Source organism: Ursus maritimus, unplaced genomic scaffold, assembly GCF_017311325.1.
Source record: "Ursus maritimus isolate PB19 unplaced genomic scaffold, ASM1731132v1 scaffold_2, whole genome shotgun sequence".
Lineage (NCBI taxonomy): Eukaryota > Metazoa > Chordata > Mammalia > Carnivora > Ursidae > Ursus > Ursus maritimus.
This window is the reverse complement of record NW_024424452.1, coordinates 15,868,459-15,893,548: the sequence shown is the minus strand read 5'-3', so window position 1 is coordinate 15,893,548 and position 25,090 is coordinate 15,868,459. Positions and strand designations below refer to the sequence as shown.

General features: G+C 39.3%; 1 protein-coding gene across 1 annotated transcript in view; it reads right to left on the bottom strand.

The window, feature by feature from the left end:
* Window positions 1-25,090, bottom strand: part of SEPTIN14 (septin 14) — a 108,250-nt gene that overhangs the window by 66,378 nt on the left and 16,782 nt on the right. The window contains exons 3-5 of the mRNA XM_040635015.1: window positions 20,434-20,551; window positions 7,066-7,173; window positions 6,350-6,418 (exon numbers count right to left, since the gene is read on the bottom strand). Of these exons, the coding sequence (XP_040490949.1) occupies window positions 6,350-6,403 (54 nt within the window). The 5' untranslated portion in view covers window positions 6,404-6,418; window positions 7,066-7,173; window positions 20,434-20,551. The remainder of the gene's footprint in view (window positions 1-6,349; window positions 6,419-7,065; window positions 7,174-20,433; window positions 20,552-25,090) is intronic.

Genomic DNA, 25,090 nt, shown 5'->3' with positions numbered 1-25,090 from the left:
ACTGACACCAAAAGACTGAGATTATTCCCTGCATATTCTCAGACCACAATGCTTTGAAACTGGAACTCAATCAGAAGGAAAAATTTGGAAGAAATTCAAACACTTGGAAACTAAGGACCATCCTGCTTAAGAATGACTGGGTAAACCAGGAAGTTAAAGAATTTAAGCAATTTATGGAAACCAATGAGAACGAAAACACATCGGTCCAAAACCTATGGGCACTGCAAAGGCGGTCCTAAGGGGAAAATACATAGCCATCCAAGCCTCACTCAAAATAATAGAAAAATCTAAAATGCAGTCCTTATATTCTCACCTTAAGAAGCTGGAGATGGAACAGAAGAACAGACCTAACCCACTCACGAAAAGACAACTGATTAAGATTAGAGCAGAGATCAATGAATTAGAAACCAGAAACACAGTAGAGCAGATCAACAAAACTAGAAGCTGGTTCTTTGAAAGAATTAATAAGATGATAAGCCACTGGCCAGACTTATTCAAAAGAATAGAGAAAGAACCCAAATTAATAAAATTACGAATGAAAGGGGAGAGATCACGACCAACACCAAGGAAATACAAACAAGCATTAGAAACTATTATCAACAACTATATGCCAATAAATTAAACAACCTGGAAGAAATGGATGCCTTCCTCAAAACCTATGAACTACCCAGACTGACACAGGAAGAAATTGATTATCTAAACAGACCGATTAATTGTGAAGAAATTGAAGTACTGATCAAAAACCTCCCGAAAAACAAGAGTCCAGGGCCTGATGGATCCCCTGGGGAATTCTACCAAATATTCAAAGGAGAAATAATACCTATTCTCCTGAAGCTGTTTCAAAAAATAGAAACAGAAGGAAAACTACCAAACTCATTCTATGAGGCCAGTATTACCTTGATCCCACAACCAGGCAAAGACCCCATCCAAAAGGAGAATTACAGACCGATATCCCTGATGGGCATGGATGCCCAAATTCTCAACAAGATCCTAGCTAATAGGATCCAACAGTACATTAAAAGGATTATCTATCATGACCAAGTGGGATTCATCCCTGGGATGCAAGGGTGGTTCAACATTCACAAATTGATCAGTGTGATAGATAACATTAATAAGAGTAGAGACAAGAACCATATGATCCTCTCAATTGATGCAGAAAAGGCATTTGACAAAATACAGCATCCTTTCCTGATTAAAACCCTTCAGAGTGTAGGGATAGAGGGTACATTCCTCAATTTCATAAAAACCATTTATGAAAAGCCTACACCGAATATCGTTCTCAATGGGGAAAAGCTGAGAGCCTTTCCCTTAAGATCAGAAACATGACAAGGATGCCCACTCTCACCATTATTGTTCAACACAGTACTAGAAGTCCTAGCAAGAGCAATCAGACAACAAAAAAGAATAAAAGGTATACAAATGGCAAAGAAGAAGTCAAACTCTCTCTCTTCGCAGAGGACATGACACTTTATATGGAAAACCCAAAAGACTCCACCCCCAAATTACTAGAACTCATACAACAATTCAGTAACGTGGCAGGATACAAAATCAATGCACAGAAATCAGTTGCATTTCTTTAAACAAACAATGAGACTGAAGAAAGAGAAATTAGGGAATCCATTCCATTTACAACAGCACCAAAAACCATACGTTACCTTGGAATTAACCAGAGACGTAAAGGACCTATATTCTAGAAACTACAAATCACTCTTGAAAGACATTGATTAACATAGTTAAATTGTCTATGCTACCCAGAGCAATCTACACTTTCAACGCCATCCCAATCAAAATACCAACGCCATTTTTCAAAGAGCTGGAACAAACAATCCTAAAATTTGTGTGGAACCAGAAAAGACCCCGAATCTCCAAAGAACTGTTGAAAAGGAAAAACAAAGCTGGGGACATCACGTTGCCTGATTTCAAGCTATACTACAAAGCGGTAATGACCAAGACAGCATGGTACTGGCACAAAAACAGACACATAGACCAATGGAACAGAATACAGACTCCAGAAATGGACCCTCGACTCTATGGTCAACTAATCTTTGACAAAGCAGGAAAAAACATCTGGTGGAAAAAAGACAGTCTCTTCAATAAATGGTGCTGGGAAAATTGGATAGCTATATACAGAAGAATGAAACTCGACCACTCTCTCACACCATACACAAAGATAAACTCCAAATGGATGAAAGACCTCGATGTGAGACAGGAATCCATCAAAATCATAGAGGAGAACATAGGCTGTAACCTCTTCAACATCGGCCACCGCAACTTCTTTCATGACACGTCTCTAAAGGCAAGGGCAACAAAAGCAAAAATGAACTTTTGGGACTTCATCAAGATAAAAAGCTTCTGCACAGCAAAGGAAACAGTCATCAAAACAAAGAGGCAACCCACAGAATGGGAGAAGATATTTGCAAATGACACTACAGATAAAATTCTGGTATCCAAGATCTATAAAGAACTTCTCAGGGAAAAAGACAGTCTCTTCAATAAATGGTGCTGGGAAAATTGGACAGCTGCATGCAAAAGAATGAAACTTGACCACTATCTCACACCATACACAAAAATAAACTCCAAATGGATGAAAGACCTCGATGTGAGACAGGAATCCATCAAAATTCTAGAGGAGAACATAGGCAGCAACCTCTACGACATCGGCCAAAGCAACCTTTTTCATGACACATCCCCAAAGGCAAGAGAAACAAAAGATAAAATGAATTTATGGGACTTCATCAAGATTAAAAGTTTCTGCACAGCCAAGGAAACAGTCAGAAAAACTAAGAGGCAGCCCACGGAATGGGAGAATATATTTGCAAATGACACTACAGATAAAGGACTGGTATCCAAGATCTACAAAGAACTTCTCAAACTCAATACACGAGAAACAAATAAACAAATCAAAAAATGGGCAGAAGATATGAACAGACACTTTTCCAATGAAGACATACAAATGGCTAACAGACACATGAAAAAATGTTCAAAATCATTAGCCATCAAGGAAATTCAAATCAAAACCACACTGAGATACCACCTTACGCCAGTTAGAATGGCAAAAATAGACAAGGCAAGAAACAACAATTGTTGGAGAGGATGTGGAGAAAGGGGATCCCTCCTACATTGCTGGTGGGAATGCAAGTTGGTACAGCCACTCTGGAAAACAGTGTGGAGGTCCCTTAAAAAGTTAAAAATTGAGCTACCCTATGATCCAGCCATTGCACTACTGGGTGTTTACCCCAAAGAAAGAGATGTAGTGAAGAGAAGGGCCATATGCACCCCAATGTTCATAGCAGCAATGTCCACAATAGCTAAATCGTGGAAGGAGCCAAGATGCCCTACAACAGATGACTGGATTAAGAAGTTGTGGTCCATATATACAATGGAATATTACTCAGCTATTAGAAAGAACGAGTTCTCAACATTTGCTACAACATGGACGGCACTGGAGGAGATAATGCTAAGTGAAATAAGTCAAGCAGAGAAAGACAACTATCATATGATTTCTCTCATCTATGGAACATAAGAGCTAGGATGATCGGTAGGGGAAGAAAGGGATAAAGAAAGGGGGGGTAATCAGAAGGGGGAATGAAACATGAGAGACCATGGACTATGAGAAACAAACTGAGGACCTCAGAGGGGAGGGGGGTGGGGGAATGGGATAGACCGGTGATGGGTAGGAAGGAGGGCACGTATTGCATGGTGCACTGGGTGTTATACACAACTAATGAATTATCGAGCCTTACATCGGAAACCGGGGATGTACTGTATGGTGACTAACATAATATAATAAAAAATCATTAAAAAAAAAAGAACTTCTCAAACTCAATACCCAAGAAACAAATAATCAAATTAAAAAATGGGTAGAAGATATGAACAGACACTTTTCCAAAAAAAACCATACTAATGGCTAACAGACACATGAAAAAATGTTCAACATCACTAGCCATCAGGGAAATTCAAATCAAAACCACACTGAGATACCACCTAACACCAGTTAGAATGGCAAAAGTTGACAAGGCAAGAAACAACAAATGTTGGTGAGGATGTGGAGAAAGGGGAACCCTCTTACGCTGCTGGTGGGAATGCAAGTTGGTACAGCCACTTTGGGAAACAGTGTGGAGGTCCCTCAAAAGTTAAAAATAGAGCTACCCTATGACCCAGCAATTGCACTACTGGGTATTTACCCCAAAGATACAGACGTAGTGAAGAGAAGGGCCATATGCACCCCAATGTTCATAGCAGCATTGTCCACAATAGCTAAACTGTGGAAGGAGCCGAGATGCCCTTCAACAGACGAATGGATAAAGATGTGGTCCATATATACAATGGAATATTACTTGCCCATCAGAAAGAATGATTATCCAACATTTGCAGCAACATGGATGGGACCAGAGGAGATTATGTTAAGTGAAATAAGTCAAGCAGAGAAAGACAATTATCATATGGTTTCACTCATTTGTGGAACATAAGGAATAGCAGGAAGATCGGTAGGAGAAGGAAGGGAAGAATGAAGCGTGGGTAAACAGAAGTGGGAATGAACCACGAGAGACTATGGACTCTGGGAAACAAACTGATGGTTTCAGAGGGGAGGGAGGTGGAGAGATGGGCTAGCCCGGTGATGGGTATTAAGGAGGGCACGTATTGCATGGAGCACTGGGTGCTACACGCAAACAATGAATCATGGAACACTACATCAAAAACTAATGATGTACTGTATGGTGACTAACATCATAATTAAAAAAAAAAAAAGGAAAGGAAAAAAAAGTGGGAGTTACCCTATCGCTACCTAGAGGGGACTGGTTATTGAAGAAAAGTACTTTCATAACAACTGTGTACTAGGAAGTACAGAGCTAAGCTATTAAAAAGAATGAGGTTGATCTGTGTGCTGATATAAAAAGTTGTCCAAAGATTAGTTACTGCTGGTAAAAAAAAGTTAATAAAAAAAAAACTAGATTGAGAGAAGTGTTTTCTCTTTCCTACTGTTTGAACATGATAGTTTTAATATTTAAATGAGAGAATAAACTAGTTGCTAATTGCAAAAGGGTTCCACAAAAAAGACCCTATAAGATTACTTCCTAAAAAATGTGTAGCATGTATTTATGTATCGGATTAAAGTTTCGCTATTGGCCTTCTGGATCCCTTCTAATTCAAAAATTTTATTATTTTAATATCACGTAAACAAAGGAGTGTTCACCATGATTTAACACTAAGGGGGAACCAAAGATAATATGGAATGGACATAAGTCAGTGGTTTAGTTTCTGAAACAAAACTTTGACAGTAGTTTGAAAAACAGTGAAGATGAAAGGTGGATTAAGTGTGATTTTTAAAGTATGACTGATAGAAAAATAAAATTGAATAAGTCATTCACTCCAGAGAAGTACCAGTGAGAAGGAAAAGGAAAAAAAAGTTGTAGTTTGGATACAGAAAAACCTACATGTTTGGAGGAAGAGAAAACACCAAGAAGAGAGCCATTAGTTATTAAGACAATAGGGGTGGGGGGTTACCGAATGGGAAGACATCAGAGAGGGAGGCAAATCATACGAGACTCTTGACTCCGGGAAACAAACTGAGGGTTGCTGAAAGGGAGGTGGGTGGGGGGATGGGGTACCTGGGTGATGGGCATTAAAGAGGGCACGTGATATGATGAGCACTGAGTGTTAAACTGAACTAATGAATCACTGAACATTATATCAAAAACCAAAGATGTACTATACCTTGGCTAATTGAATTTAAATTACAAAAAACATAAATGAACACGATTTAACATAGATCAATACTCATGTATATATTTGAAATTCTGCTCAAAAAGAATTCAAAACTGAGTTTTCACCCATTCAGACATATTACTCTCTTTTTTAGTGTAAATTTTTATGTGAATTATTATATATTGTCCCTAGTATAGACGCTCATCTTAAAATGAAACTTGGTTCAATCTCCCACTAAGCAAAGAAATTAACAAGCAGTCACTCAACCATTTCCTAAAATAACTTCATTTTAATGTCATTTATTATCAGCACATAAAGTTCCACAAATACATGGATCAAAATAATGCTATTCTCCTCATCTAATGGGAAGTTCTGAAGTTCTGATTTGTTATTCTTTGGTGTTAAATAGGAATACTCTTTTGCACTACTAAAAAGGTCTGCAAACTCAAGAAACAGGCAACAGTTATTTAAACCATTATTGGTATTTAACTCCAATCAATATAAAAGTTAATTCATGTGCAAACATAACAAACATGAGCCTGTATCATCTATGTCTATATCATTTTACTGAGTCAATATTTTAAAATCACCCAATCTCATTAAAGTACAAAATGTAAAGTTCTATTTGAAAGATATACTCAACTACATCTTCACCACGGGGTATTTGCGTGGGCATACACATTGGTTTTTCCGCCATGCCAGGTTGAAAAAGCTGAAAATGAAGAAATAAAAATCTTTTAAAAACTACTTTAGAAGGCTATATTCCTGTAATACAATTTAGATCAATAAGCGATTCTAATAGGACATTTATCCCAGGTTTCGGCTTTCAGTCCAGACAACTGACCTGTTTTAAATTGTGGCTGTTTTCCTAGACAGGTTCCTATATAATAAATAATATGTAATATTTAACTTACAATGTACAGAGATACATTTAACCATAAACATGCAAAATCATCCAAAGAAAGGTGAACTCTCTTCTGAAATCAAGACAACAGAGAGCATTCTTCTTTCAAGTACTATCTAGATGTGAAATAGGAAATTTTGCTTTGAAAGGTGCTTAAAAGAATCAGGAAAGTACATAATTACTTAACTTTCTTGAGTAGCTTATCAGGGAAGACTAGGGTGTTATAGTGTACTTATTTAAGGAGAATTGGGAAAGAAGAGCCTATAAAATCTAAACAAGTCCCTTAGACATTGAACTAAATTAATAACAATTGTCATTTATGACGCTCTTACTGTGCACCCAGCATTGTGCTGAGCGCTTATGCGCTTCAGCTCCTTTAGTCCTCATATACACATATTTTTGTTGCCATATGCCAAGTGAGAAAATTCAGATTCAGAAAAATTCAAGTAACTTACTTGCCCAAGATTTCAACTATGCAGTAGACACAGGTCTGAACTGATCCAAAGCTGGTGTTCTTTCTACTGTCCCCAGTTATGGACCAAATATTCACTCTGTTTGCAACACTGTGGAACAAGGGAGGAGAGGTACAAAAGAGCATTTTGTGCTGATTTCTAAGCAGAACTGCCTGAGAAGGACATGCTACCCTACTTCTGAGTACAGCACAAAGATATGAGAATATGAGCCATGATTTAAAAGGAAATATTATACACAAGTATAGCAAAAAGAAAAGCAAACAGAATCAAAGAATGGCTCTGTGCCATGGTTTCTTCACTTGATACATCCTGAGGATTATTCCTCTCTTGTATATACATTGACCTCATATTTTTCCTTTATAGCAAATAGTGTCCTGTAATACAAATCGTTTTCTGTTTTATGGTATGATTTACTCTAGTCTAGTATATATTATTATTATTATTATTATTATTATTATTATTATTTATATTATTTAGCAGAACTTTAATGATAGGTAATTGCAGTGATTTCCAGCTTTTAATTGCAACCAACTAAACATCTAAACCACTAAAAAAGAACTGTTTCTTAACTTTTTCTATCTATCCTCTCAGAATTTGAAATGTTACCATAAATTCAAGAGTTTCAAGTTTTAGTTATGCAGATAAAAAAGTTCTGGAGATCTACTGTATACCATGGTGTTTGCATACTTGAAATTTGCTAAAAGAGTAGATCTTAAGTGTTCTTCCCTGCCCCCCCCCCACAATGGTAACTCTGTGAGGTAATGGTAGCTTTATTGGGATAATCATTTCACAATGTATATCAAAACATCACATTGTGCACCTTAAATATATATAGTTTTTATTTGTCAGTCACATCTTAACAAAGCTACAAAAAAGAGAAAAATATTTTCAGAAAAAGAGAATCTCTAACTGCTGACTTTCTGGCAAGCCTGTACAAGATGGCTTGAAAACTGGAGATACAAGTGATCTTGTATTTTAAAAGCTAACTAACTTTGCCTTAAACAAATTGTGGAGTTTATGTCACATAAGTCTGAGCCAAAATTCTCAAAGTATGTTCCCTAGGACTCTGGAGATCACTGACTCTTTCAGGGAGTCCATAAGGTCAAACATTTTTCTAATAACATGAAGGTGATTTGTTTTTCCCAATGTGTTGACATTTCCACTGATGGTTCAAAAGCAATGGTAGGTAAAACTGTTGCTACTTTCATCAAGGCAGTGGCACCAAATTGTATTATTAGTCACTGTGTTAGTCACTTCACACATTCATGCAAAAAGAAAAAGGCAGCGAATACCCACGAATATTTATACTATGCAAGTGTGATGGATGTCTTAGGTAAAACAAGTAATGTGGATGTGAGAAATAGTAACTCCTTTTGTCAAGGAACAACAATTTCCATTGAAAAAACAACTGACGACATTAGTTTTCAGGCTTTGTTATTTCTAAGACAGTTTCTTGAAAATGAATAAAATGTGCTTTGTAACGTGAAGGAAAATAACTGGAAATATATGTTGCAAATGGTAAAATTTGAGTCTCAAAGTTTTTAGAGCACTCATATCCACCATCATGATCCTAACAGATTCCTAATGCTTACAAACTTGCCCTAAAAGATTAGTGGTAGTATTAACAAATATAAAATTTTGATATTGTATAATGAAGCATGTCAGCATTAAATAGACTAGGTTTCCCAAAAATTGACATTTGAGGCCGTATAATTCTTTTTTTTTTTTTTAAAGATTTTATTTATTTATTTGACAGAGAGACAGCCAGTGAGAGAGGGAACACAGCAGGGGGAGTGGGAGAGGAAGAAGCAGGCTCCTAGCGGAGGAACCTGATGTGGGGCTCGATCTCAGAACACCGGGATCACGCCCTGAGCCGAAGGCAGACGCTTAATGACTGCGCCACCCAGGCACCCCGAGGCCATATAATTCTTTGTTGTGAAGTGGCTGTATGATGTTTAGTGGCATCTCTGGCCTGTACTTAGTAGATGACAGTAGCAAGCCTTGAGTGTGACAACCAAACCTGTTTCCAGATATTGCCAAATATTTCCTAAAGGGTAAAATCACCCTCCGCCAAGTAACACTGGGTTGAATATAGTAAACAGGTATTTTCCAAATGACCGATGCATTACGTTACAGAGTCATAGGGGAGTTCAAGATCCATTTAGAGAGTGAGATAGAACAACAGATTTTAATGTAATAAAACAAAAGGTTCTTTAATATGATTTCAGCTTCTACATTACAACATATCTTGTCACATTTTGGTGGAGTATCAAAGAAAAACATTAACAATTATGTGAGAAAACTACTTAAGGATTCCTTTCCTCCCACTACATATCTATATGAAGCCAGATTTTCTTCAGAAACATCAACCACGTAACTAACGAAACCTTGAACACTACATCAAAAACTAATGATGTACTATACAGTGGCTAACTGAACATAATAAAAAAATAATAAAAATAAATTAAAATTAAAAAAAGAAACATCAACCAAGACAATATATTTCAAGAGATTGAATGTAGAAGCAGATACGGTAATTGAGTTGTCTTTATTTTTGCTTTTTTATATTAAGTTAGAATATGGTTATGTTATGACATAAAATTCATCATTTTAAGTTCAGTGGTATTCAGTAAATTCACTTTGTTGTACAATCATCACCACCTTTCATCTCCAGAACTCTTCCTTTTCTCAAACTGACTATACTCATTAAACAGCAAATGGCCATCCCCTTCACCCCACCTCCAGCCCCTGGCAATCTCTGTACTTACTGTGAATGTCGGAATTTGGATACTCTAGGTATCCCATATAAGTGGAATCATATAATATTTGTCCTTTTGTGAGTGAATTATTTCACTTAGCATAACATCTTCAAGATTCATCCATGCTGTAGTATGTGTCAGAATTTTCTTCCTTTTAAAAATTTTTTATTTAAATTCAACTTAGTTAATATATAATGTATTATTAGTTTCAGGGGTAGAATTTAGTGATTCATCAGTTGCTTATAACACAAGTGCTCATTACATAGAATTTTCTTCCTTTTAAAGGCTGAATGATATTCCTTAATATGCATATACTACATTTTGCTTATCCATTCATCTGTCAGTGGACACTGGGTCTCTTTGGCTATTGTAAATAATGTTGCAATGAACATGAAAATGCAAATATCTTTTTGAGACCCTGATTTCAATTTTGGGTGGGCATATGCCCAGAAGCAGAATTGCTGGATCATATTGTAATTGTTTCATTTTTTGAGAAACTGCTTAACTGTTTTCCACAGCACATGTACAATTTTACATTCCCACTAGTAAAGCACAAATGTTCCCATTTCTCCACATCCCTCCCAACACTTGTATTTTCTGTTTTTTTAAATAGTAGCCATCCTAGTAGGTGTGAAGTGTCATCTTACGGTTTTGATTTGCATTTTCCTAATAATTAATGATGTTGAATACCTTTTCATGTGCTTATTAGCTATTTGTTGTTGTTTTTTTTAAAGATTTTATTTATTTATTTGACAGCGAGAGAGAGACAGCCAGCGAGAGAGGGAACACAGCAGGGGAGTGGGAGAGGAAGAAGCAGGCTCCCAGCGGAAGAGCCTGACGTGGGGCTCGATCCCAGGACTCCAGGATCACGCCCTGAGTCAAAGGTAGACGCTTAACGACTGAGCCACCAGGCGCCCCTTATTAGCTATTTGTATACCTTGTTTGAAGAAATGTCTATTCGAGCCCACTTTTTAATCTGCTTGTCTCTTATTTGTTGTTGAATTGTATGAGTTTTTATATTCTGGATATTAACCTCTTATCAGATATAATTATTTGCAAATAATTTCTCCCATTTTGTTGATTGTCTTTTCACTCTATTACCAGTGTCCTTTGATCTACAAAAGTGTTAAATATTGATGAGATCCAATTTATTTTTTTTCTTTTGTTGCCTGTGCTTTTGGTGTCAAATGCAAGAAATCATTTCCAGGAGCATGTCATGAAGTTGTACTCCTATGGATTCTTCTGAGTTTTATAATTTTAGTTCTCACACTTAGGTCTTTGATCCATTTTGAGTTAATTTTGTATATGGTGGAGGGTTAGGGTCCAACTTTATTTTCTGGGATATGAATATCCAGATTTCTCAACACTATTTGTTGAAAAGTCCATTCTTTCCCCATTGAATGCTCTTGGGATTGTAGTTAGACAATCATTTGATTATATATGTGAGGGTTTATTTCTGGGCTTCCTATTCTATTTCATTTTGGTCTATATATTTGTCTTTATGCCAGTGCCACACTGTTTTGATTACTGCAGTATTGTAATAAGTTTGATATCAGGAAATCTGAGACTTCCAACCTTTTCCTATTTTCAACATTAAATATATAGGACCCCTGAAAACTCTTCATGAATTTTAGAACAAATTTTCCTATTTCCAGAAACATGTTTGAATTTTGATAGGGATTACACTGAACAGGGGTCGTTTTGAATAATATTTACATCTTAACAATATTAAGTTTTCCAGTTTATCAACAGAAGGCGTCTATATCTGTCTTTTTAAAATTTTTTCACCAGTTTTCTTTAAGTAAGCCAAACATTTTAGAGATTTGAAAAACTGCAATTCTTCTCAACAATTTCCTTTGAGAAAATACGGTTTAGGAGCTTACAGGGAAGATGGCAGAGTAAGAGGACCCTAAATCCACCTCATCCCATGGATATGACTAGATAACTCTTGCACCAGAGAAAACAACACAGAAAAGGACCCAGAGACTAGCTGAACAAAGTCCACAACTAAATGTAGAAAAAAAAAGCCACATTGAAAGAGTAGGAAGGGTGAGGACTAGGTGAGAACACAAACACCAATAGGTCTGACAACCAGAGGGAGGAAGCCACGGGCAAGAGAAGGGAGAAAAAATTACTATCGCACCAGGGAGCCTACAAAGGGAAGAGAAATCCCCATAGCATCTGGCTTTGAAAGTGAGAGGGGCCAAATTTCTGAGTGCTTACAACCTGCAGAACCTAAAGCCTGGAACTTTCAAAACCAGCAGAATTGGCTCTGAGACACCTGGAGGGTGACAGGAAGCTGAACCCCTGACCTTAAAGAAACAGCAGAGCAAATAGCTCACAGATATACAGGAGGAAGACCAATCTCAGAGTTCCCTGAGGGGCTTCTCCAGGAATAAAGGAGCTAAAAGATGCCATTTCCTTCCCCCACTCCTCACCAAAAACACACAGCCACCTGCCAGAACCACCAAGGCTCCAGTATTCACTACCAAACTTGCTTACACCATGCCCTGGCCTCTACCAACAGACCTGCCTTGGACTCAAGAGCTGTGGATCCTCTTCCCCAGAGAATCTGTGCAAACCCTGCCAATGCTGTATCTCCCAACCTGCCACAGGACATACACACCTTGTTATAACTGCACCCCTCACCTGTGCATGCTTTGCAGTGTCGCTGGTGGAGGAGGACCAGCATCACCTAGTTAAAAATGCACATCCCGGGGGTGCCCGGGTGGCTCAGTCATTAAGCGCCTGCCTTTGGCTCAGGGAGTGATCCCGGGGTCCTGGGATTGAGCCCCGCATTGGGCTCCCTGCTCAGTGGGGAGTCTGTTTCTCCCTCTGCCCCTCCCCCATTCGTGTAGCATTCATGCTTTCTTGTTCTCTCTCCTCAAATAAATAAAATCTTAAAAAAAATACACTTGATGGCAGGGTACCTGGATGGTTGTCAGTTAAGTGTCTAACTCTTGGTTTCAGCTCAGGTCATGACCTCATGGGTTGTCCCTCTGCTCCTCCCCTCATCTGCTCATTGTCTCAAAATAAATAAATAGATCTTTTTTTAAAAAAATACATTTGATGGAATAAATAGCAGGCTAGAAGAAGCAGAGGGAAAAAATAATAAACTAGAAGACACAGTAATTAAGCTGAACAAAAGAGAGAAAAAAGAATTATGCAAAATGAGAATAAACGTAAGGAATTCAGTGACTCCATCAAGCTTAATAACATTCACATTATAGTGATCCCAGAAAGAAAAGAGAGAGAAAAGGTGGCAGAAGTTTTATTTGAAGAAAAAATAGCTGAAAACTTCCCTAATCTGGGGAAGGAAACAAATACCTAGATCCAGGAGGCTCAGAAATGCCCCCAACAAATTCAACACAAGCAAATCCACACCAAGATCTATTGTAATTAAAATAGGCACATGTTGTGATGAGCACTGGGTGTTGTACGCAACTGATGAATTATTGAACACTACAGCAAAAACTTTTGATGTACTATATGCTGGCTAACTGAACTTAATAAAAAATAAAATAAAATAGCAAAATGTAGTGAGAGAAGAAAAAATTAAAAGCAGCAATAATGAAAGTAGACAGTTACATACAAGGGAAACCTCATAAGGTTATCAGTGGATTTTTCAGCAGAATTTTTGCAAGCCATAAGGGAGTGGCATGATACATTCAAAGTGCTGAATGGGGAAAAATCTGCAGCCAAGAATGAGCTCTCCAACAAGGCTATCATTCTAGAATAGAGGGAGACTTAAAGAGTTTCCCAGACAAACAAAAGTCTTTGAGGAGAAAGAAAGAGTGACAGCATAAAAATAGGAGACACAAAAACAATAAAATGAATGTTTCTGTAAAAAAAAAAAAATCAGTCAAGGAACTCATGAAATAAAAGGATATAAAATATGACACCATATACCTAAAACATGGGGAGGAGAGAATAAGAGTGGGTTCAAACTTAAACAACCATCAAATTAATATGCAGAAGGTGGTATATACAAACCTAATGGTGACCACAAATCAAAAATCACTAAGATATGCAAAGAATAAGAAAGAAATCCAAATATATCACTAAAGGAAACCAGCAAACCATGAAAGAGAGAAAGAGAAGAAAGGATCACAGAAAAACTTCAGAAATAACCACAAAACAAGTAATAAAATGGGAATAAACTCATACCTATCAATACTTACTTTGAATGTAAATGGACTAGATGGCCCAATCAAAAGATATAAGGTGACTGAATAGATTAAAAAAAAAATAAGATCCATGTATATGCTGCCTACAAAAGACTCATTTTAGACCTAAAGACACCTGCAGATTGAAAGGGAGGGGACAGAGAAACATACCATGCAAATGGATGTCAAAAGAAAGTCATAGTAGCAGTACTTATATCAGACAAAATAAATCTTAAAACAAAGACTGTAACAAGAGACAAAGGAGGACACCATATAATCATAAAGGGCTCTGGGAGAGGAATGGCACCAACCAGCTTCATCTTGCCATATGCAATGACATGGATGGAACTAGAGGGGATTATGCTAAGCAAAATAAGTCAGTCAAAGAAAGACAAATACCATATGATTTCACGCATATGTGGAATTTAAGAAACAAAACAGCTGAACATAGGGGAAAGGAAGGAGAAATAAACTAAGAGGAAAGCAGAGAGGGAGGCAAACCATAAAAGACTCTTAACTATAGGGAACAAACAGGGTTGCTGGGGGGGAGGTTGTTGGGCGGATGGGGAAACTAGGTGATGGGCATTAAGGAGGGCACTTGAAGTAATGAGCACTGGGTGTTGTATGGAACTGACGAATCACTGAATTCTACCTCTGAAACTAATAATACAGTACATGTTAATTAAATTGAATTTAAATTAAAAAATTTAAAAAGTAAAATAAAACTCTAGACTTTAAGCCCCGCTGGTTAAAAGAACTCATGAAGTCCTCAGTTTGTTTCCCAGAGTCCACAGTCTCTCATGGTTCATTCCCAGTGATGGGTATTAAGGAGAGCACGTATTGCATGGTGCACTGGGTGTTACATGCAAATAATGACTCATGGAACATTGCATCAACAACTGGGGATGTGCTGCATGGTGACTAATATAACAAAATAAAAATTAAAAAAAAAAAAAAAGAACTCATGAAATTTCAGCCCCTCCCACTTTCCAAACCAATGGCTTTGGGGAAACGTTCTCCTTGTATGCTCTTCTGTGTGCTTTCTCTGTTGCCCTTCTCTGTGACCACGGCTCCCTCCCCTTCTCAGCACCTACAATCTGTTTCTCCCCTAAACCACATCTCTGTACTTCCCACCTTCTTTGATGTGGCTTCTTCTCTCCCCTTAGTTGTGGAGTTTGTTCTGTCAGTCTTCAGGTCAATTTCTGGTGAATCGAGGACGATTTGATAGTTATCTAGTTGTGTTTGTGGGACAAGGGGAGCCTCGGGTCCTCCTGCTCCACTGCCATCTTCCTCTCCTCTAAATAAGTTTAATATAAGAAATTATTAAGCTATGATGGGATATGTAAAAAGATGGAAAGAGAGCTCTAGAACATACTCTAGGACTGAGGAAATGTATCCAAGAAAGAACAAACTTAGAAGGTTGTTTCAGACGTTATTTAACAGTAATAAAGAAATGCCCTGGATGGCCTAGGTCAGAGCAGGTCTTTCCTTCATTCCTTCATTCCTTCATCTGGGCAAGCAGAAGCATACTTTTGAGGCACAGGTGAGTATAGACTAAAGGGTGGGATTGCAGAGGGAGACAGGACACCCCTGTAGGTACTGCTGGAACTGGGAGCTTACAAAGCCTACCTCTGGGAACCTAGTGTATGGTTTGGTCTGGGACATCACTGGCTGCTGCTCAAAATGCAGGTCAAGCAGCCAGCTCTAGAGCCATAGGGCCACAGGCATGCACATATACGAAACTCACAAAATGGTGTGGGAAGTAGAGACCTGGGCTGGGGTACAAGCCTATAATATCTGGGGTCTCTGCTGCTGCCCAAGTCAAGGGCTGGAGAAAGTACACATTTATCAAATGCTGTAGAAAGCTGTGCCCTACCTGAATCTAATATTGGAAAAATCACATTGACCAAGCAGTGGAGAAAAAAAGATGTGCTCTCCGATATCCTGGCCTATAAGCCACCAGAACTAGAAAGGAAAAACTCCTTCCTTTTGCAATATTTCTCCAGTGCTTTCTGCTGCTAAAGCTTAATATACTGGCCGGAAAAGGAAAAATAATAGGTTGATATAAATTTTCACATAGCAAAAAATAAAGAGTGAACTGAGAGTTGAGAGGAAACACACTGTTAATTAGCACACTCTATTCTTTTAACTATTCAGTTTTCATATGTACCCTTGAACACCCGTTTGAACTCTAATACATCAACAAAATAACCCATGTATTCACCGAACAAGATACAGATCTCGGTCTTAAAAGTAAGTTCTTATCCTTTCCCTAGAATAAGGAAATACACAATTCTAAAAGTAGCTGGCTCTTAATTACTTCTCAAATTCAGTCAGTCACACTGAATATTTGATTTCCTGGAGACTAACTTTTGATTTAACCTCCAACAAGTTGTATATAAAATAACATGGGAAGGGGAGAAAAGAAAATGATCGTTGCACACAAATAAACCTACATATTTCAAGCAAAGAAAAAAGTGCAAAGACACTACATTCTTTTTTTCTGTAATTGGTCAAGAGGTCATAGTTGATAGTCACTACTTCATTCTTCAACCCTTTCCACATTTCCTTTGCTTTCCATCAGCTTAGTTGCTCTATGTTCTTTACCTAGTTGAGTAACCCAAATCTTCATTCCTGAAAGTTTTAAGTTCTCAATTATTCTGCCTTTTTTCTTTTATTCTCCTCCCCTTTCACTCGTCCTCTCCCCTCCACCCTCCTCCTCCACGTCCTTCTTCTCCTCCTCCGCGTCCATCTTCTCCTCCTCCCCCTCCTCCCCCTCCTTCTTCCTCCTTTTCTTCACTGCACTTCACTATCAATTATGAAAGTACTAAGAGCACTCTCAGAGAATTCCAAGTTACATACATAGTCCTTTTTGTATTGTATAGCAACAACCCCATTTCTTCTCGGTAATGTAGATCAATCACCCTACCCATTAAATTCATTCATTCTCTCTCTCTCTCTCTCCTGTTGGTTCAGTGGCACAGCACCCCAAAATGGCCAGTTGAATCTCATATTCAGTAGAATCCAGTTCAGTGAAATCATTTTTACTCTATCTCATGGCACATTTCCAGATAAACTAGATGATTTATAAAACATTGCATTTCACAAAAGTTCATTGGATGGAAAGGAATACAGAACTGATACATCATCTCTGTCCTTTTTCTTAGCTTTTGCCGGTTCAAGTTCACTCATTGGGGCTTCAACTCCTCACATTTCCTGGTTGCTCCTCACATCCTCTGCAGGCAACCATGTTATTGAACCCAAGTTTGGCTGCCCATTGCTCACAAGGCCAATACTCAAGAGACAAGTTTTGACTGGAAAGGAGTATGAGCTTTATTCAGGAATCTGGAAAACTGGAGAAGGCAGACTCTTGTCCAAAAGCCAAATCTAAGGTTTCTGCCTGTCCCAGCGACTTTTAAAGAGGTTTAAGCAGCTAATGGAGTGCAGTAGTCTGTGACATTTCTCAATTACGTACAGACTTGATGATGCCAGCTACAGTTATCTCAGCGCTCAAATGTTGTGCAAGAAGGTCTAGTTCCTTGGTACCTGGGGGTTGTGCAAGAGTACTCTGTTCTTTCTGCAAAGGAAGGCAAGATCTACAGATGTGCAAAGGGAAGTCAGTAAAGTCATTTGAGTGACCTTCAAGAAAAACATTTTGCTAAAAGATTGCTGAGCTAATCAGAAAGCTGAGGTGGCTTCAAACAGACTTGCTGGCCTCTGTGGCCTGGGAAAGTTCTGGTCCTTCATTCCCCAAGGCCAGTGGTCTGCAAATCTCCAAGAGAGTAAATCAGTTGTCCTTGATTTGTATCAAGGGCCTTGGGTCAGCAAGCAAAGAGTGTGTTAACTTGAAGCAAGTTAACCCTTAAGCCCAATTGGAGTGCTGTTACAACCATGAGGGAAGTCCCCGAGAGAAACACAGCAGCATCCACAGCATGGGTCAGTGTTCACCCAGTGCTGTCCCACAGCTTCCCAACAACAGCCTGCAGCCTTGCACATCTTCTGGAAAACTGGTGCACATGTAGAGAATGCCCAGTGTTTTCACAACATTTCACACAAGGCATCAAGGAAGCCTAGCTAGGAAGTAGGAGGCAAAGTATTGTTGGGTCACGCCAGTGAGCAATATGGAAGACTTGGAACAATAGGTCAGTGCTAGGATAAGGAGGCAAGGCATCACAATGGTGTGGCCCCTGCCATGAAATCAGTAGTAGATCCCAATGAGCTCCCCCTGCGGGGAAGATGAAAATCTCTCTTCTATGGCTTCCAAGAATGCAGGTGGTAATAGAGGATCTTCCTGAAATGTCTGCATTTGCTTCAAGCAGAAAACCATTCCTGGGAAAACACCGGAAGGCACATACACTGAGAGACTGAATCTACAAACTAACATGGACAGAGCATATGTAATACACTCTGATCTACAATTCTCCAGGAATCCAAACCACAATTTCTGTCTAAAGCACTGGCTCAGAAATTACCTCATCTTCTAACTTAGGGCCAACCAAAGAAAGCTGAATATGCTATCCAAACTTATCACATAAGATGCCCTTCTCCTATGATAACTGTCTTTCTCAGATTGACATATTTCGCTTAGCATAATACCTTCTAGTTCCATCCACGTTATTGCAAACGTTAATGTTTCATTTTTTTGATGGCTGAGGGTTGCTGAGGGAGGGTTGTGGGGGGATGGGGTATCTGGATGATGGGCATTAAGGAGGGCAGTGATGTAATGAGCACTGGGTGTTATATACAACTGATGAATCACTGAACTCTATCTCTGAAACTAATAATATATCTATATGTTAATTAATCGCATTTAAATAAAATAAAATTTAAAAAATAAAAATAAAGTTTTTTAAAAAAAATGATGCCCTTCTCCTAGTTATACCACCTCCGGCTTCTCCATGCCAACAACATCCAATCAAAGTATGCCTGAACCTTTTCCTTTTTTCTGCTATGAAGTTTTCCCACTTCTCTGCTTGCCTTTGAGTCTCCGCCAAATACAGGAGATAGCGGCTGACTCTTTTGCTATAGCAAGCTCTGAATGAACAGACTCTGTTCTCACGTAGATGGTCTTTGTTTATCTCCACAACTGGGTCTGGCACAGCTTCTCATCAAACGAATAAGCAAACAAACAAATGTGACTTCTTACCGTAATCTGTAACCTATAACTTCTCTTTGCTTGTCATAAGGTCTTAACATAACCTTACCATTACCTGTCTTTTATCCCCTATCTCCCTGTCCTTCACTAATTATTGACTCTAGCCACACTGGCCTTCTTTCTCTTCCTTGAACTCATCAAGCCAATACCCACCCAAAGTACTTGGGTGTGTTGTTCCCTTTGCCTGGATTCTCTCTCTTTCTCGACTCATTTTTTTTTTAAGATTTTGTTTATTTATTTGACCCAGAGACAACCAGTGAGAGAGAGACAAGCGGGGGAGTAGGAGAGGAAGAAGCAGGCTCCCAGCAGAGGAGCCTGATGTGGGGTTCGATCCCAGAACGCCGGGATCACGCCCTGAGCCGAAGGCAGACGCTTAACGACTGAGCCACCCAGGCGCCCCTCTCGACTCATTTTTTAAGAGGAGTTTAAGGTTCATAACAAAATTGAGGGGAAGGTCCAGATATTTTCCATTTACTCTCTATCCCTCCCCACACATGCATAGCCTCCCTATCAACATCTCCCACCACAGTGGTACATCTGGTAAAATCGATGAACATACATTAACACCTCATCCTAAGCCGTAGTTTACATTAGGGTTCACTCTTGGTGTTGTACAGCCTATGGGTTTGGGTAAATGCATATCCATCACTATGGTGTCCTCTGTGCTTCACCAATTTATCCCTTTCCATCTTCCAACTCCTGGCAACCATTGATCTTCTCACTAGCTCCATCGTTTTGCCTTTTCTGAATGTCATATAGTTGGAATCAGAGTATGCAGACTTCTCAGACTAGCTTCTTTCATTCAGTAGTATACATTTAAGCTTCCTCGTGTCTGTTCATGGCTTGACAGCTTCTTTCTTTTTAGCTCTACATAATATTCCACCGTCTGGATGTGCCACAGTTTATTTATCCACTCACCTACTGGGGGGCATCCTGGTTACTCCCAAGTTTTGGCAATTATGAACGGAGCTGTTATAAACATTGTGTGCAGGTTTTTGTGTGGACATGTTTTCAACTTTTTTGGGTAAATACTGAGGAGCACAACTGCTGAATTGGATGGTAAGATTATGCTTAGTTTTGTAAGAAATCACCATAACGTCTTCTAAAGCGGGTGTACCATTTTGTATTCCCACTAGCGATATGGGACTATTCCTGTTGCTCCACATTCTTGTCAGTGTTTCTGGGATCCTCCTCACCCAGACCTTCACATGGCTTGTACTTTCACTTCTCTATGCCTGTGTTCTGTTACATTCTCCAAGAGGATACTTACTGGGGAAGGGTGAGGTGCCTGCCAGTTCACCCGTGAGTTGCAACACAGAAGCTCCTCAATTCCTCTTCTGTTCTTGGAATGTGCATTCCATTTGCTTTTTACACTTCCAGAGGCTGCCCTAAGGATATACATAGTCTTGAGATAATGATGTGAAGACCACCTGGAAAGTACATGTGACCAAACCCAGTTAAAGTCTCTATATAAACTTTTAGGATTGGGTGGGTGGTTGTAGAGATCTACTCATTTTGGAGTCTCCCAAGACTAGCCTTAAATGTAACTTCCCGTGCTTATTAAACTTGCCACCTACCAATCTTTAGTGGCCTGCTTCTTTCTTCAGTCTCTTCCTGCCTGCTATGTAGATGGGGGCCTGTTTCAGATTACACCTGGGAAGCTCTAGAGGAGCTTGGGAACTGACAATTGCAAGCCAGCCAGAAGGCCAAAGAAACTAGCCTTGGGAAAGAGTCATTCATAGGGGAAATTCTGAGTTGGCCATTGGCCTCTGTGTTGGGAGTGGTGGCCTGTACAACCTTAATTATGTTCCCAGCCTTGGGAAAGGAGCATCTATAGGGAAAATCCCAAGTTGATCAACGACTGTGTGGGGAGGAGATGGCTTGTATATCACAGCTTATAGATCACTGTATGAATATGACCCCCCCAAAAACACTGGTTACTTTAAGGGCTCATGTGAGGAACTGTGTATAACACACTGCCACAGGGAAGGGAAACAAATGGCTGTTGCAATGGACTGGCCTCTACTGTTGACAGTTTGACTGGCCACTGATGCCCAGCTGAAGGATAAAACTCATTAGAAAGTTTAAAGAACTGAGACTACAGAAGGGCAAGAAGTTGTCCACTTCTCTGCTACCTTTGGGGCTGGCAGATAAGGTGGAAGAGCAGGATGATAAATGAGAGGCATTAGCGTATTGTTTTGCAAAGCTAGAAGGGCAGAAGATGTCTTGGATTAAGATCCAGGTGCTTTTGACAAAGCCTAATTAGGATGGTAACGGATGAAATCTCTGGGGAAATAATGAGAATGATAAGGAGAATGCTATGGTGGTCGATGAAAAAAAGAAATGCCATGTTCTCTAGCCCTTAATATGAAGGAAAATTTTGAGTATTAACTTCCCAAAACACTCCTAAAAGAAAATTTGCATTCTTTTTCTGTCTTTCAAAGTTGTAAATCTTCTGTCTCCGAAATGTAAACACCCCAGCAGATAACCAGAACACTGCTCCCAGAGTTAAAAAGAAAGAAAAAAAAGGGAGAATGGTACAAAGGTACACTGGTGCAAAATTAGAATTGGGTTTTCCTTCTGTTGAAAGAACAAAAGTCTCTTGTTAAGAGAATAACAAGAAATTGTACACAAAGATTTTTCTTTACTCTTAATGAAATCTGTCTAGAAAACAAAGATTCTGTGTTTAGTCTTTATGAGGTCTTTGATTAGTTAAGAACATTAAGAACACTGAGTCTTCTCTATAAAAGTTTTTTTAAAACTATGTAACTTTTTGCATAGGTTCCATTTTATGGGAAACACCGACAAATAAGAAGTGATCCTAAACTTTCTTTAGAATATATTTGAAATCTAATATATCCTGGTATAACGTTATCAGTCATAATTTTAAAATATATGTCACAGAATACCAAAATACCCTGGTCAACTGCATGATAAGGAAATTTCACCAGATTTTTAAACACGGCCATCTTAAAGTCTTTTGTCACTTGCAAACAATTATTGTTTTACTCTGATGCTGTGGCAAAAAAAAGAAAAAAAAAGTGTTCCTGTAAAAGTGCCTCAACCTTCAGGAAGATTCATGGAATCAAGAAGATTCAAGGAGAAACCTTTGATAGGTTTCTGATAACTAAGATCAATTTCCCTTCTTGTGGGAGGGACAATAATGAGCCTTCCATGTGCTTCCCTAAAGCTACCCGCATAGCCTCACAATATATCATGAGACAGGAACCTGAGACCTGTCCCTGTTCTCCTTGCTCACATCAATAAAATGAGACCACTACATGGATGATATAATGTTAACATGTGAAGCCTTGCCTCTGCTACATGACACTTTGCAGGCTTTGCTGGAACATCTGGGAGGGAGAGGATGGATAGGGAACCCACAGATAAATCGAGGCCCAGGCACCACCATAAGGTTTTGGGGGTCCTTAAGTCAGGTAAGATTCGCATTATCTGAGAAATTGTAATCGATAAGGTGCAAGCTTATAGGACTCTAAGAATGTGAAGAAGGTGCAAACCTTTGTAAGGATTTTTAGGGTTTTAAGGACTTTTATTCCCTGCCTGGCACAGTGCCTCAGTCTCTTATACTGCCTGGTAAAGAAAGGGCACAGGTAGGAATGGGGATTAGAGTAGCGACCACCTTTGAGAAGACAAAAATACTAATGAAGCAAATTGAAAACCTAAGCATCTCCCAAGCAGGGTTATTATTTCATTAGATGTGCCTGTAACTCCAGAAGGTATGGATGGCACTGTAGCAGAAACAAAGAAGGAGAGCATGTCCCTAGGATTTTTGTCTGGAAGGGAGTAAAACCCATATACCCCATAGAGCAACAGCTCCTAGCTGTGTATACAGTGCTTCTCCAAGCGGAACCTCTCAAGAAGGAATAAACCACGTACGTCAATGGCTAAACTCAGAGTGTTTCGACTGGTGATCACTCATGAGCCCTGGCCATTAACCCTGTACACTGACGGTTGGACTAATCTGGACCGTTCTAAAGAGATTAACCCTTTGAATGGGGCAATGGGTAACTGAGGAATGTATAATCATGAATAAACCTTTGTGTGGTCAGGATATATGGAGAGACATTTGAGTTCATCTACAAGAGCCAGAGCCAGTCTTCACTGTTTTTCATATCCTAGCCCATAAGGCATTGACACCCCTGGCCGTGAGGAAGCTAATGCCCTAGGTTGGGTGTAAGCTCTAATAACTGATTCCTCAGTAGATACAGCACATTGGGTGCACAGAAGGAAAGGTCACTGCAGTGCTTTGTTGGGATTACATATTGCCAAGTGCACCAGATTGCCCTTGGAAGTACAGTGACTTGGTTAATACGGTAACAGCATGTCCTATATTTTCTAAACAATTCCCAAGGCTTCTGCCAAAGGAGTCTGGGACCATGCACCAAAGTTCCCAACCAGCAGGGGACTGACAAATTGATTATACTTGCCTCCTCCCTCTGAGAGAGGGTCCCAAATATGACTTGGTTTGTATGAACACTGAGTCTGGACTAACCCAAGCTTTCCCTTATTGCCATGCAAACCAGGCTGCTACTGTTAGGGGGTTAAAAAAGCTGAACACCAAGATGGATATCCTTAACAACTAGACGGAGATCAGGAATCACATTTTAAAGGTCATAATATGCAAGACTGGGCAATAAAAGATTAAATATGACATTTAATGGAAGTTCCATCATTCCTATAAGGGTTGGTAGAAAGAAAAAATGGAATATTAAAGCAGCATCTTAAATTATTAACAAGTGAAACCATCTTGGCTGGGTGCACCAAAGTACTGTGCCAGGATTTAATAGATTTGATCAACCAAAAGGGCCTAATGCCAGACTGGGGTCCCTGTTGAGGCACCCAATACCATAAAGGTATGAAAGTCTTGGGAATAGTCATTATCCTGGCTCTTACGGTGAATGAATGTGCTATGTTACTGAGAACACCAAGCTCCATCACCCCTAGAAAAAGATAAATCCCATTATCTACTGGAACTTAAAATAGGACATTCCACCAGGATGGGTGAATTACTAAGCATCCCTGGAAAGGGGGAAGTACTCATTCTACCCTGGATTGCATCGTCTGCTGCAAGCTGGACCTGGTGAAGTGCACTATACCTGGAATGGAACATGCACCACTGAAAGAGGGAAGAAAATCAAGGTTTTAGTCTGGCATATCCTGCCCCCAGTTCATCTCTTTATGCCTGACAGTTCTGCCTCCACTAGCTAGTATGTATGGTATATACAACCAGGTTAAGTTCCTAAAACTGCAAACTTCCCGCTCCTCAAGGCCAGGTGGGCATGTTCTGTTTACCACTGATAATAATCATTTGGCTGCTGTCTTCTTCCCCTGCATTGGCCCGGAGTATGTTACAGCACGTGTAGAAACCTTTGCTAACTTTACCCAGAAAGGTTTAAATAATAGTCAACAGAACCTGTCCTTACTGAACACTGAAACGCCCCTAATAAAAAAAAAAGCTGTTCTCCAAAATAAGATGGCCTTGGGCATTATTACTGCCTTGTAAGAAGGCATCTGTGCCATTATCCAAACAGGATGTTGTATGTTCATATTTGGTGAACTCTGTTAATGCATCCTCCAATTAATTTATACAAGGATACAAGGGAATACCCTGAGTGATGTGACTCCCGGTCTAGAGGACTTAATAAATCAATGGTTCATATCATGGGGGCTTTTGGTGGAAAAACTGTCACTGATTTTGGGAATTACTGTCTTAATCTGTGTTTTCTCTTACATGAGCCTGTGCTGTGGCACTTGCCTCCAATGCACCCAGCTGCAAAAGGAGCCACCTCTGTGCTAATGAAACACCTTGCTGACTTCTCAGGGCATATTGCGGAAAGGGGCACCTAAGATTGTAAGAGCTGGTCATGAAGGATGGATTACTGGGAAGGTCATTGAGAAGAGGCGAC